Source organism: Siniperca chuatsi, linkage group LG11, assembly GCF_020085105.1.
Source record: "Siniperca chuatsi isolate FFG_IHB_CAS linkage group LG11, ASM2008510v1, whole genome shotgun sequence".
NCBI lineage: Eukaryota > Metazoa > Chordata > Actinopteri > Centrarchiformes > Sinipercidae > Siniperca > Siniperca chuatsi.
The window spans coordinates 6,750,579-6,764,611 of NC_058052.1; the positions used below are offsets into that span (position 1 = coordinate 6,750,579).

General features: G+C 42.3%; 1 protein-coding gene across 3 annotated transcripts in view; it reads left to right on the plus strand.

Moving 5' to 3' along the window:
• The window catches only part of LOC122884277 (inositol polyphosphate-5-phosphatase A), a 144,636-nt gene that overhangs the window by 97,021 nt on the left and 33,582 nt on the right, over window positions 1–14,033 (plus strand). For all 3 annotated transcript variants that reach the window (XM_044213983.1, XM_044213984.1, XM_044213985.1), the window contains one exon: window positions 4,924–5,008. In XM_044213983.1, the coding sequence (XP_044069918.1) occupies window positions 4,924–5,008 (85 nt within the window). The remainder of the gene's footprint in view (window positions 1–4,923; window positions 5,009–14,033) is intronic.

The following is a 14,033-nucleotide window of genomic DNA, read 5'->3' on the forward strand; positions in this document are numbered from 1 at the left end:
ACTCACGGACCCTGGGATTTTTGGCGGCCCCAGATGTCTGGGGCATGGAGTAAAGATTCAGCAGAGACCGCTTAGTGACAGTTGCAGAAAGTTTTCTTGTCCGCTCCTCACATTATCTCATAAGTTGGCTTCCCCATCTTGAGTTTGTGTTGACAGCGTTGTTGGCTTGAGTTGACTTATTCGTTAACCTCTGTGTGACCGCAGCAACATCCTTGCACCCCCTCAGCACCACATCTTTCCTGCATGGTGTTCTTGGTGGGGTGGGCGTTACTGAGGTGCTAGGGTGCTAACAGGGGGACGAGGGGAAGGCTGTCCTGCAGTGTCAAAGGTCCTGTCAGGGGCCACCCCTAGCCTATTCAGAAAGACGTCACCCAGCACATTCTTCACAATGTTAACATTCTCCCATATTCTCTACATTTACTTACAATGGATGACTGCGCTCAGCCCAGCTATTGTGTGCAAAGTCGAATCTGAACGGCCAACTTATGGTAAGTCATCTTGTCAATATAATCATGACATGGCCCCCCCGTTGCACCCTCATAATCCCATATAGACTGTCTATTATGGCTCAGTTTAGCTGTCAATCACAGCGTGTAATCTGGCAAGGAGTCAGTGAGGATTGAGGCTGGTGTGAAGGAGAAAGATTTATAAGCAGGCACATTTTGTATGTGTTGTTGTTGTATACATGAGTGTTATCTGTGAGACTGAGATGCTGTCTGTGTCTTTAGTGCAAGAGCATTTTCAGAGTCTTGGACACAGGTGGGTTTCTTTTTTTGCGTGTTTGTTCACTTCTATGACAGTATGTTTGTGTGTGAGAGAAAAGTAGGATCAGAAAGAGAGAATGCTGTGGTTGCTTTGTGCTGGTGGTTTAAGGAGCCTGGGAGCAGAGTCGGGGGCCATGTTATAAATTAGCATCTGACCCCCGTCTTTGTGTGGCCCCTAGCAAGGCCTGACGAAGGCCCCAGCCCAAACCTCAGTGAGAACGGCCCTTGTGAAGAACCTCTTTCAGTGGTGTCACTGCGCGATGAATTGGCCAGGAGAAGCATGTTTATAGACTGTGTAAAGGAGTGTGTCTTTGTGGGAGAATGTCACTGACACTGTTACAGTTTGCCTGAATGAACTGTGATGACGAGGCTAATGGGGCCCCCGCCGAGGGTGGGGGTCAGCGAGGGGGGGCCCCCCAAGCTTGGGACCCCCCACCTTCAGGCCCCTTTCACGCCCAGTAGCTGTAGCTAATGTTGCAATTCTTCGTTCCCCCCACAAAGGCCAAGAAAAAAGTCAACTTTCACACCAGCGGGTCACCATGAGTGCTTTAGGAAATGATCGTGTAAACAGAGTGTTACCTTCTGACCTGTGGCTGATACCTTGGAGCAGCAGACAAAACAGCCAGGCTGCGGGTATTAGACATGGCTGTTAGCGGGATAAAGCTACAGGACATAGAGGAGGGAAGACCTCCAGGCTCTAGAGAAACACACATTCACTCTCTTACTTTTTATCTCCCGGTCTAATTTTTTACCCACTCTCTTCTCTTCTTCCCCATTCATCTTTCAACCCATTCTCTTATCTTTTTTATGTATTATTTTTGCCGTCATTGTCTGATCTGCGCATGTACAAATTACTGACTGAAACAAAGTCAAACTGAGTTTTGATTTTATTAGATTGACTTTTGCTTATATTCCTCACTCACAACAGCGGATCTGGTAAATTCTCTATTAGCACAAGGAATACAAGAGTTCCCACGCCTATAACAACTGCATTGACGCCTGTGTACAGCCATTTTACTGCCCTCCATTCGTGCCAATAGGATAAACAGGCCACTAACCCTGTTTGAAAAGAGCTGAGTCTCTTAGCATCAGGATGTAAGGTCATTAATGACATCAGTCCCAGTTTGAGTGTATAAATGAGCTACTGCACACACACACACACACATACAGTATAGTCTGTATACCAGTAACTGTTAGCGTGTTATTACTAGCACAGTTCGATAAAGTATTTAGCTCAGAATCTTATCATTCTGATATGCAGTGAGTCACACTGTAGGGGCTACTCACACTCTTGGCTACTGAGCAACAGATCCCTCTTGGGACCAGTGCTGTATATGAAAAATGTAGGAGACATGTTTTCCTTATTTTTAAGAAGATATTGGACCCAGTGTTTCTACTCAGGAGCGGTGCCCTCAGGTAAATAAGAGTTGTGTTGTCCAGAGGCTGATGGATCCCAGTGTTGAACTGAAACTTTATTTTACTGATCTGAATTAGATCTTTAGCTGTGATGAAGGTTTATGATATCAGTACCTTAAGGCAAATTATATTTTAACGTCTGTGTAACCCGAGGATCCGCATGATACATTTCATCAGCTGCTCATGTCGACAACTGTCCGTACACACACCTACAAGACCTACCTGTCTGTTTTGGAGTCTATCAAGGCACATAAATTTCTCTTGCATACACAACCCAAGCATCTCATTTGAGCTGTTTGAGCCCCTCTCTTTAGTCTTTTACGGCAAGCTTTTTACTATACCGCCACAATAAAAGCCATTTGCTTTGCCAATAATGTTTGATGGAGACTGCTGTCAAACTAGAGGCCTTTTAGTATTGTGATTAGAGCTGAAACAATAAGTCAAGAAATCAGTTGAAAAAATGAATCGTTCAAACAAAAGATTCACTGGTTCCAGATTCTCAAATGTTGATAATTTGCTGCTTTTCTTTTTCTATGACAGTGAACTGAAAATCTTTGGCCTTTGGACCCTTGGTCAAACAAACTTTGACAAGATTTGAAGATGTGAAATTGCTATCTGGGAATTTCTAATAGGCATTTTTCAATATTTTATAGACCAAACCATTAATCAAGTCCTTGAGAAAATAATCGTTAGTTGCAGCCTAAATTGCAAATGTAGTTAAGAAGGATCCATATTATTCAAATAACAGATATAAATGGTACATCTCATTTTGAAGTTTTTATTTACTCCCACATAACTAGAGTGAAAGAAACAGATGTCCATAATATAGATGGAACTGTCTTGGAAATTAAAAATTACATCATGCATAACAATGAAACATTTTGGTTGTTATTTGGGAGATGAAATTCTAGATGCTGTTGCCATCTTTCTGTTGACCCCTCTTGAAACTCCTATGGGATAGAAAGGCGATAAAGTTTCTGTTTAATATAATGGGATGTCAAAGTTACATACTCCAGTCACCTTCGCCTCCCTGCCATTTCCTCTGTCTCAGAGAGAAAAAGTGGCCATGCTTTACGACAGCCGGCCAGAGCTGAGACCCACCACTAAGAAGAGGCTTCTTCGCTCTTTACGGCCCCATAAATATATTGTTATCTGGGCCTGGGAAGTCCACGGTGAGATTTATCCGCACGGTTAGTGGAGATAGCGAGCCAAGCATCCAGAATCATTAATTACACAAGAGGCTGCGCTACGTCCACCTTAATTTCCTATCTCCGCTCTGTAGAAGAGCCACTTTTAAGTAGGTGATGAGGCATAGGAGTTAATTATATGTCGCTTAGGTGCTATTTTATTTATTTATTTATTTTAAAGCACTGGGATGCTGGAGCTGTGACGAGGTTCTGGAGATTTGGAAGTAGTCCATGATAGAGAGGATCTAACTCTATGAATCCTCTGACACTATGTACTCGCAGGTTTATAAAAGCAATGCATGCAGTGCATTAAAAACATTGGCAAGACAAGAGACAATAAAATGTGCCGGATTGAAATAATAATAGTCACTTTAGTTACACTCAGAGTCTGCGGCAGCATGGGCGGATGGAGTCCTTCAAGCTGTGCAAGTCTGTTTCTGACTCTCGGCCCATAAGCCCACGAACACATCTACAGAGTCAGTTGTTCTTATCTCTCTGAGAGGCAGCTGCCATCGTGTCTTCAGGATTCATCTCTTCGGGGATGGGGCTGGTTCACTGTCCCTTTGATCAATATAGTAAAGTGAATTTTCTTTGCCATCAAAGGAGATTATCAGAGGAAATTATCAAGATTCGTTCATTTAATTGTGGTGTCAGCTGAGAATTAACAATTTGAACTGAAAACATGTTTACTTGCATGTATTCAGAGACATGTACAACAGACAAGTCCCAAGAAGATGAACATAACTTGGTGCAGGGATGACGTGGTCTCTCTCTGTTTCAGTCTCTCATTCATTTATTTTTGCGTAAATCGTTGCACATAGGAAATTGCAAACATGTTAAACATATCCCTAGATTTTTATAAAACATGGTTTCCTGAAGGCACATGCAGTAATATTAGGATAATGTAGTTGGGACATCCATTTTTCAGGTTGTAATCTCAATCATGACGTACCTTTTGTCCAGAATTGTAATGGTTTTTTTTTCAAGATTGCAAGATGTTTAAACACCTATATATCCTCCTCACCTATAAACCTATAATTCCTCATCATAGACCTGTTTTTCCAAAAATTTTGCATTTCACTTAACATGTTTCTATGATTTTCTCTATCTGCCCCATCCTTACATCGATACTCTGTGTGCTATGTGATGAATCCCCTGTGTGCTGTGAAAAATCATGAATGCCTTAAAAAGTCATGTGCCAAACGACCACGAAAAGATGTCAAAAAACTTTACAAAAAAGTCATTGTCCCCTGCTCTGGAAAGGTAAAACTCTTCTAATCAAGGTGTTCAGACCACCAGGTGGTGCTGTGGCCCTCGAGAACTAAATAACCTGAGGTCAGGAGAATCATCAAATGACAGCTTGAAAAGTCTTTGACAACTAATGGCAATGTATGTCGAGATTGTGGTATTCAGGATATTTAGTGTTATTTAAAATGTACATTTAGAATTTGGGATTATTAAGAATGATGATTTTCAGCTGTCCCACCTGCCAGCACCCATCACAGAGGTTACAATGGCTGTTTTTCTCACTGACAAATGGTTGTAATGTTTTTCAGGATCACAGACCAGCGGTATGAGAAGCTACCATATTTTGTCTTCGGAGACTTTAACTTCAGGCTGGACTCGAAGCAGGTTATTGAGGTGAGTGTTTTTGTATAACACCTGACAAATTTGTGATGAAAGGGCTAATTGTATAGATTATCTGTGCAATATGGGGAAATTTGTGCACAACTGTATGCTAATATACTACATACATATGTGGTTAAGTACTATCAAACTCGTAGTAATATATAAAATGTGTGTGTGTGCTTGTGTTTGTGTGTATTAGAGAGAGATTGCAATATAGTAAAAGGGGTTTTAGTAGCCCACTGTCTCTTTAGAGTTATGACTCATTAAACGCTTCACTGTTGCTGGCCCAGCTGTGTTTGCCAACTGAGCCTCCAAGTGCATTGTTATGTTATGGTGCCATTCACTGCTCTTTCTCTCTCCCTTCCTCTCCTGCTGCCTCCCTCCCCTCTTTCTTCCTCCTCCTCCCCTCCTTTTCTTGGTGCAAATGAGGCCAGTGAGAGCCAAGGTAACGCAGTCATTCAGCATTCTCCATGAGGAGATGGGGGAGTTAGTGGCATAACAAGTCATAAAGGCCCACCGCAGACAGTGGTGTCCTATGATAACAGAGCGGGAGAGCCACTTGTTGGCCGATCCTCACCCTCCTCTCCAGCACAATGACCCTCGAGTCAGTGGGCCTGTTCAAGGTGTGGGCATTGTTCATTTCAACCAGAGCCCCATTCAGGGGAGAAGGGAAGAGGAGGGAAGGCTTTCTGAATGGAGGGGTTTTGCTCAAATGACTTAGGAAGGACTTCACTCTGTGTGGCACACAAGAAGAAACCTTTTGTACTGTAGTTTAGTCATCTGGCCACTAGGGGAGCAGTAAATAACCACCCCCTAAAGAATGGCCAGCTAAGTAGGATCAGCAATTTCTCAGGGGCATTAATTGATTGCCTCTAAGTTTGTGCAGTACATTTGATTTTGGATCTGTAATTGGGTCACACTAACTGCCTGATCATGTGAAAATGCGTTGCTTTGGAGATAATAAATCCAACTACAGAATCCACAACAGCAGATGTGCAAACAGCGAAGCTATTCAGAAGTCAACTTTTGCAATTAAATGTGACCTTGCACACATTTAGGTCACCACACTGATTTTATATCATTGATAAGATATAAAATAGCCTATCAGAATTGCTGTGATGAAAGACACTGTGTTTTACACATTTTAATATAAAATGTTATTTGGTTTTATAAGAAAGATATGTTTTCAATGCCAATACTGACAGGCAACATTGGATGCATTCATCTGAAAGGAAAACATCCAATCAAACAAAGTCAGATGAGATGATTTGGAGCCTATCTGTGTTTATCCTGTATAGCTAATCTAGATAACTCTCTCCTCATGTTTCCTGTCTTGTCTGTGCTGCTCTGTGGTAGGTAAGCACTCACCCTCTCCATGTCTCTACCACTCTGAAATGCTGTTTGAGTGCAGTAGGGGTCATGACCCCTTTTCCAGGGATGTGTTAGGCTTGCATCGGTGTGTGTCCATCTCTGCCCCCTCTCCCCTCCACACAGCTCCTTTCTTATGCACCTTGGCCCCCATTCACATACACATTCACATCTAGAGCAAATACACACACACACACAAACCAATTTGTTAGGCCAAATGAATCTGATTGATTCACCCATTTAAAGGGGTGTGCAGCAATGCAGGGGGGCCTTTTAGACTTCCCCTCAGGAAGTTAGAGCTGTGGGCTATGGCCAAACACACCTAGACATTTTCCCTCCATCTTAATGAGGGGTCCTCAAATATACCGACCATTTAATGGGGACAACAGAAAAGGCTGATGATGTCATCTATGTTAGAAGAGCTGCACTGCTTCATATAAACCTGCCCTGCGCAGCGGTCAACCTGTCTGATTTAACAGTGACCTGTGCGTTAGTGGCAGAGAGAGCTGTGATGTCACCAATAAACAAATGGGTTGCAACCTTAGCGCAGGATGTAACTCAGCCGGGAAGCTGTTTTAAGCCCTTTAATGACAATTAATGTCAACAGGACAATTAGTGCACATCCACTGAAGTGCTTAACTGTAGATGGGCTGGTGTTGGATCGATCGTCCATACTTATCCGAAGATTGATTCAGACACAGAGAGGCCGGCTCTCATTCTCACTGTCTGAGAGTCTCATTTTTTTGCTTTTCTCACTATTCTCTCTCCACTTTTAATCGATAGGAAAGGGCCCAAAAACAGCTATGCAGATAGATACTTTTGCTGTGTTAAGTGGACGAAATAATGGCAAAATTAAACTACTTGCCTTTTTGATTTGAACACCAGGGACAACCCTCAAACACCCATGGGGATCACTAGGCCCCACTTTGAGAGTCACTGGATCAGAAAATACTCACAGTACATTTCTCTACAGCTGCACGCTACACCACTTCTCTTCTTCTCTGTCTCTGGTCCATTGTGGGTGACTAGACTGTGGACAACAACTAGCCACTCCCCTGTCACCCATCCTGCCTTGTGGGTGGGTGGATGGGACGGGGTATTTTAGGATGTATCCATGTGTGTACAGAAAAGGAGGTGGGTTTGGAAGGGGGTGGGTTTGTGATTGTCACAGGGCAAATTCCAGGTGGCAAATTCCTGGCATGCTTGTGCGGCAGGATCAGTAACCAAAGGCCTGCGGCCGCCCCCCTTCTGCCCAGTCCGGGCAACCCCATTAATTGTGTCCGACAGAGGGAATTGGTTTCAATTGACCCCCATTCAGCGGCCCTTTGACTGGCAGACAAAGGACACAGCCACGTGGAGACTAATGCTAGGGCTGAGCAGCCTGGAGGTGGTCCAGTCCCCACCAACCTTCTCTCTTCTCTCCCATGGGTCTGATCATGCTTTGGCTTGATCATGCTTTGCATCGGTGCTGATGACACAGGAAACCGCAAAGGAATTGTTTTGAAGATTTTGTCTGGTGAATCAGATACTTCACAGTCCACTTGTTGATGTGCTGCCTGCGCTTTCTTTTAATCCCTCATCGAGCACTCATGTTCAAGCCACATTCAAGCCAGTAGTGATTAACTGACTAAAGATTCAATGCATGTTGTCCCAGACTGGAGACCTGTTGCAATAAAAGAGACCTAAACCCCTAGCATCTGAGACTTGATTCTCGAGTTTTCAAGGAGGGCCCAAAGATGTCTGTTTGACGGTTGGCATCCCAAACCCCATATCCCAAACTCTAGATGTCTATCTGATATTGCTGTGACTAGATTCAAGTAAGCGATCCCATCTGCATTTAATTCAGTGTTATGTCTTAATATAACCGAGGATTCCTATGCAAATCGCAGCCCCTCCCAAATTGACCATCTAATTGATAGTGCTGCAGGCTCACTGCGAACGACACTTGATTCTATCGCTCCTCTAAAAAAGAAGATAATAAAACAAAGAAGGTTAACTCCTTGGTATAACCCCCAAACCTGCAAATTAAAGCAAACATCACGAAAACTTGAAAGGAAATGGCGTTCCAAAACTTGGAAGAATCTCATTTAGTCTGGCAAGATAGTCTTAAAACATATAGGAGAGCCCCTTAACACTCTCCATTTGGTCCAGAATGCTGCAGCATGTGTACTGATAAGAACTAGGAAAAGAGATCATATTTCTCCAATATTAGCTTCTCTGCACTGGCTCCCTGTAAAATCCAGAATAGAAATCGAATAAAATCCTTCTCCTCACCTACAAAGGTCTTAACGGTCATGCACCATCATATCTTAAAGAACTCATAATACCATATTACCCGACTAGGACACTGCGCTCCCAGAATGCAGAGTTACTTGTGGTTCCTAGAGTCTCCAAAAGTAGAATGGGAGCCAGAGCCTTCAGTTATCAAGCTCCTCTCCTGTGGAATCAGGTCCCAGTTTGGGTTCGGGACGCAGACACCATCTCCACATTTAAGAGTAGGCTTAAGACTTTCCTCTTTGATAAAGCTTATAGTCAGGGCTGGCTCAGGTGAGCCCTGAACCATCCTTTAGTTATGCTGCTATAGGCCTAGACTGCTGGGAGACTTCCCATGATGCACCTCTTTCCTCTCTCCTTCTCTCCCTCTCCATCTGTATGCATTTTTATCCCATTACTGCATGTTACTAACTCGACATCTTCCCTCTCCCGTAGTTCTGTGCCTTCTCGTTTCTCTCCTCTCTCCTTCTGTCTCTGCCCCCGTGTTCCTGCTCGACAACTGCTCCTGCAGTTGTTGTTATTGGCACTGTTGCTAATGCTGACATTATTTTTCCTATAGCTGTCATTCCTATTATTAATAATTTATTAACACTACAATTACATTTCTACTATTTTAAAAATTCTAGGTGGTATTAGCATTGTGCCTCCCTCTCTCCCACCCCCACCCCCCTTTTCCCAAAATCTCTCTCTCTTCTGCCTCTTAAAGGAAGTTTTTTCTTGCCACCGTCGCCAAATGCTTTCTCTGTAAATAATATTATAAAGAGTACGGTCTAGACCTGCTCTATAGGAAAAGTGCAATGACACAACTTTTGTTATGAATTGGCGCTATATAAATAAAATTTAATTGAATCGTATTGAAATGTTCGGGTCAAATGTTGTTATAATGAAGATGTAAGCGGGCACTACGCTATTGGTGTGGGATGAAATTTTTAAGCATACATTTAAAGGTCCAGTGTGTAATATTTAGGCAGAAATGGAATATAATAGTGTTTTCATTAGTGTAAAATGACCTGAAAATAAGAATTGTTGTGTTTTCGTTACCTTAGAATGAGCCATTTTTATCTACAGAGGGAGCAGGTCCCCTTTCACGTAAACCACCATGTTACACCACCATGTTTCTACAGTAGGACAAACCAAACATTGGCTCTAGAATCAGATTCTGATTCTGAACTATCACCCTATCTAGAGCTAATGTTTGGTTTGACCTTGAACTTTAACCACTGTGATGGGGCAGACAGATTTACAGTAGACAACGTTGTTGCAAGTGTAAGTGATCAGAATCACAGTGCAAGCAAGTAGGAGTTGACAGCAATCTGTTATTACAGGTAGTAATGATCAGAAATCCTGCAGGATCAGACAGGTGATTTAAAAAATAGTCCCACGCAAACCACTAGTCACTGCCAATATGTATCATGTTTATAGTAACAATTAGGTTATGATAATAATCCTACAGTAACCCCTAGAAAATCTTATTATAGAAACCCACGTTCAGCCTTTCAGACCAAAGCTGAGCAGTGCCAGCTCCCAGGTTTGGAGCTCAGTCATGATGCCAGGTCACATAATCCTTGTTGACCCATTCACACCTACAGCAAACACAGGTTTTTGGTTTTGTGCTTCAGTCAGAAGGTAAGGTGTGTATAGTGGTGTGTGTGTGTGTGTGTGTGTATGTGTGTGTCCCTCGAGGTGGCCGTGAATCAGCGGTGTCGATGACAGGCTCAGGGCTCCGTGCCTGGACTCCCAGTATATTTAAAATCCCTCCTAATTAAACTTAATAGAATGTAAATTTAATATCTGCAGAGAATGTGTGCTGCCGGCCGGCCTGCTCCAATTTAAGGATTGATAGAGGCTAGCGGGAAGGTTAATTGCTGACTTGATCTACTGTCCCTGTGACATGGTGTGGGGCTGTTTTTAATTGGGCCTGATCTGCTGCTACATGGACAGATTTCATTAGGCTAGCTGGCCTCTCACTGACTGGAGAGAGGTTTGGATCAGCACCCCCTGTCTGCGTCTGCAGGAAGTGCAGAGGGCCGGACCAGGCATCAATCTTCCTTTCTTTGTCCTGTGTCCTTTCTCTCGCTTGAGCAGCATGAAATTAAAGGTGGGGCCCTAGACTAGCCCCACTCTTAATGAATGCTGTAAAATGCTCAGTAATGACAGGCCAGCATGATAGGTCATTCATTTTTCACACTGTGGAGTTACTCAGTGCACACGCCCCCATGACAACAGAGACAGAAATATAAGAAAGCAATTTTTTGGAAGACATATTAAAGATGAATTCTGTCATGAATGCCATCTTTTCTTTATTTGTGATTATTGCTGCACGTATGTGCAAGGTTTTATACAAAAGGGTTTGGAAGGATTGCTTTGCAACTTTTGATCCAGTCTGAAAAAGAAACAAAGAAGGACTTAAAGCTAGGGTAGGTAATGTAAACTTGGAAGAGACGGCTAGATTTTGAAAGTATCCAGCCCTTCAGGGCTCCCTCCAAAGCCACTCCCCCAAAACACATTTTCATGTGCAATGAGTGCATGGGCAGAGAGAGCGCAGGTAGATAGGTATACAGGCTTATTACAGACCTGCGACAGCCACAGATACCTGATTTTTTTTCTCTTTTTTTCAGAGCATTTGATTTATTTATTGCTGTCGGGATTTAAAGAGAAAATGTAACAAGAAATCCTTCTGAAATACATTACCTGCCCTAGCTTTAAGTGACTAACCATCTTGGAGAGCCATAATTTGCACTAATAATCTAATATTTATACTGTAGGTGTCACAGTTTAAGTAGTGGGAGGAAACTGTATGTTACTGCAGTCTTTGTGTTGCCCCTCTCGTTGAAACCAACAAGAGTTCATTACATAGTTGATTGCCATTGTCCTGGCTGCTGAACCTAGTCTGGCTAAATAATTTGCACCAGTAAAGGGTAAACAATTTTCCCTTTTTAGCCCGACTTTGACTAGCATGTGTGTATCTGGCCAGCTATAAATCAAAAGGCGGCCAGTGTAATTAAGTGTACACTACATTAGTCAGGCTAATTAATTTTGGGGGCCATCCATCCATTAACCAGCGGGCCAGCACTGATTGGGCCTCTGTTCTGTGGAACCCCTGACACTAGGGACTGCAACCCTCCTTGGCTGCCTTCAGTTTCCCAGATACACTCATGCATTTACACCCAGAGTCACAGATGTACACACACACATACATGCATCAGCCCCCTTGTACTTAATCAGATTTTCACTTAAAAGGGAAGCTTATTACAATAAATTTGACAGTTTTTATGTCATAATTCTTCAGGGCAGTGTTGTTACAATGTTCTCTTCTCCTCCTTTAATCAATTTATTGTCAAATATGGAGTATTAGCAAGGCTCTACTTACTGAGAGAAGGTATTAGAGTGTTGTATTTGACTATTTTATAGCTATGCCAAATTATATTGACAAATCCTTTACATGGTTTGTTGTAGCCTACTAAATCAATGTACTTTTCTGTGAAAGACAGCTCACCTGACACTGTTTTAATTGTCCTGATGCAGTAAACCCCACCCATGCAAGTTAAAACAGAGTTATTAGCACCTACTGTTTGACCCACGCCTGTTTATGGCCACACAGGTAAAGCCTGCGATGGAGATGTTTCCTTGCAATACAATAAAGGCATATTATCTTGCTAGAAGAGTCCAATCTATCACAATGAGGGCCCATTATATCACAGATAACCCATCTGGATATAGAGGGAGACTATTCCCACTAGACAACAGCGCCTGTTCTCTCTCTCTTCTCTCTGTTTGTTTTCGATGCTAATGAATACAGCGCTGAAGACACAGAGGAAAAAAGAGTTCAGCTATGAGGGCGTAACTTGAGCGATGCAGCTTTGATGGGAGCGCTGTCCATATAATTAAAACGCTGGCAAATGAAGAACAAGCAGTGGCTTCTGTTGGTCCTGCTCATTAACAACAGGCCGTTTGAGGCCGGCGCCAGCCATGCTATTGCCATTGTGTACTTGGAGGGGGGGCACTGTGACTGGCAGCTGGGAACACCATGCCAACGGTGGGATGGCGTGACAATCCAAGCCAAGGATGAGTGCAGAGCCTGGCACTAACAGGGCCTTGGAGGGCACGTTGCCTTGTAGGCCCCTGGGGTTGGCCCCAGTCAGGGATATAACCTGAGTTACCCCTCAATCGTTCACCACTGCTGTCCTCTCCAGCTGGAGCCAATGTTTTTTCTCCAACACGTGATGCTCTTCTGCTGCTATGTCACCCAGAATGGTTTTATTGTTGTTTCTAAAAGTTTGACAGTAGAGGAAATAGTCCCCTGTTTGACAGACACCACTTGCAGTATGTCTGAAACATCCAAGAAAAATTTGGGTAGTGAGATTCTGTTGAAAGCCAAGTCTGTAATTTTCAAAATACTGCCATTAAAAATATAAAAGTACTATAAAAGCCCTAAATGCTCCTACATACACAAATTATTTTCCTGTGGTTCTTCCTCACCTTCCCAAAAATGAATGAAATTAGGGCAGCAAGTAATGATTATTTTCATTATCAATTTATCTGCCAATTATTTTCTCGATTAATCAAATAATCGTTTGGTCTGTAAAATGTTAAATATTAGTAATAGCAAATATTCACACATCAGAAGCTGGAACCAGTACATTTTAAAATCGATTTAGTAAAATTATTGCAGATTAAGTTTCTGTTGATCGACTATTGGATTTATCGACCAGTTGTTTCAGCTCTATATCAAATCATTTCTGAACTGTCTAAGATCAGGGAAAGACTACCAAAAGAAAAGGCACAAGATGTTTAGTCTCTTTTAGGGAGCTCCATTCGCACAAAAAACTCTTGTATTGAATTGGTTCTGTAAAGCAGATTATTTGCAGTATATTAGCCAGAACCTCTTGGTATGTTGCAAACACCTGGACACTAAACTAGTAAAGGCATGTTGTAACATGATACATCCTTATTATTATCCTTATTCCTGAGCACTCTATCTGTGTAAGGATACCAGACACTTCATTGTAAGAAAGCTGTGTATGGGAAATGTTTTATGTAATTTAAAATATTTACAGTTTATTTAAAATGATAAGTCTCCTAGTGTCTTGCATTTATTAGTAACCATGATGCAGTTGTCAAGATTATGCAAACAATATAAATATTCTAAATCTAATTACTGAATAATCTGATCGGTCTGTAAATTCAAGTGTACTCAATATTCAATCTATATCTTTTTTTATTTAATCCACCACTTTTTCTAAACATTGTAATCTCTCTATAAATCATGAATAATCAACTTCGGCTTCCAGCTCCATCTTTCTTTATCTCTTGCTTTATTGATGGTTTGTCTTCTGTTTGTTGGAATGGACCTCTGCCTTTGAAATCACAAGGAGGAACAGCAACAGCTAACAGT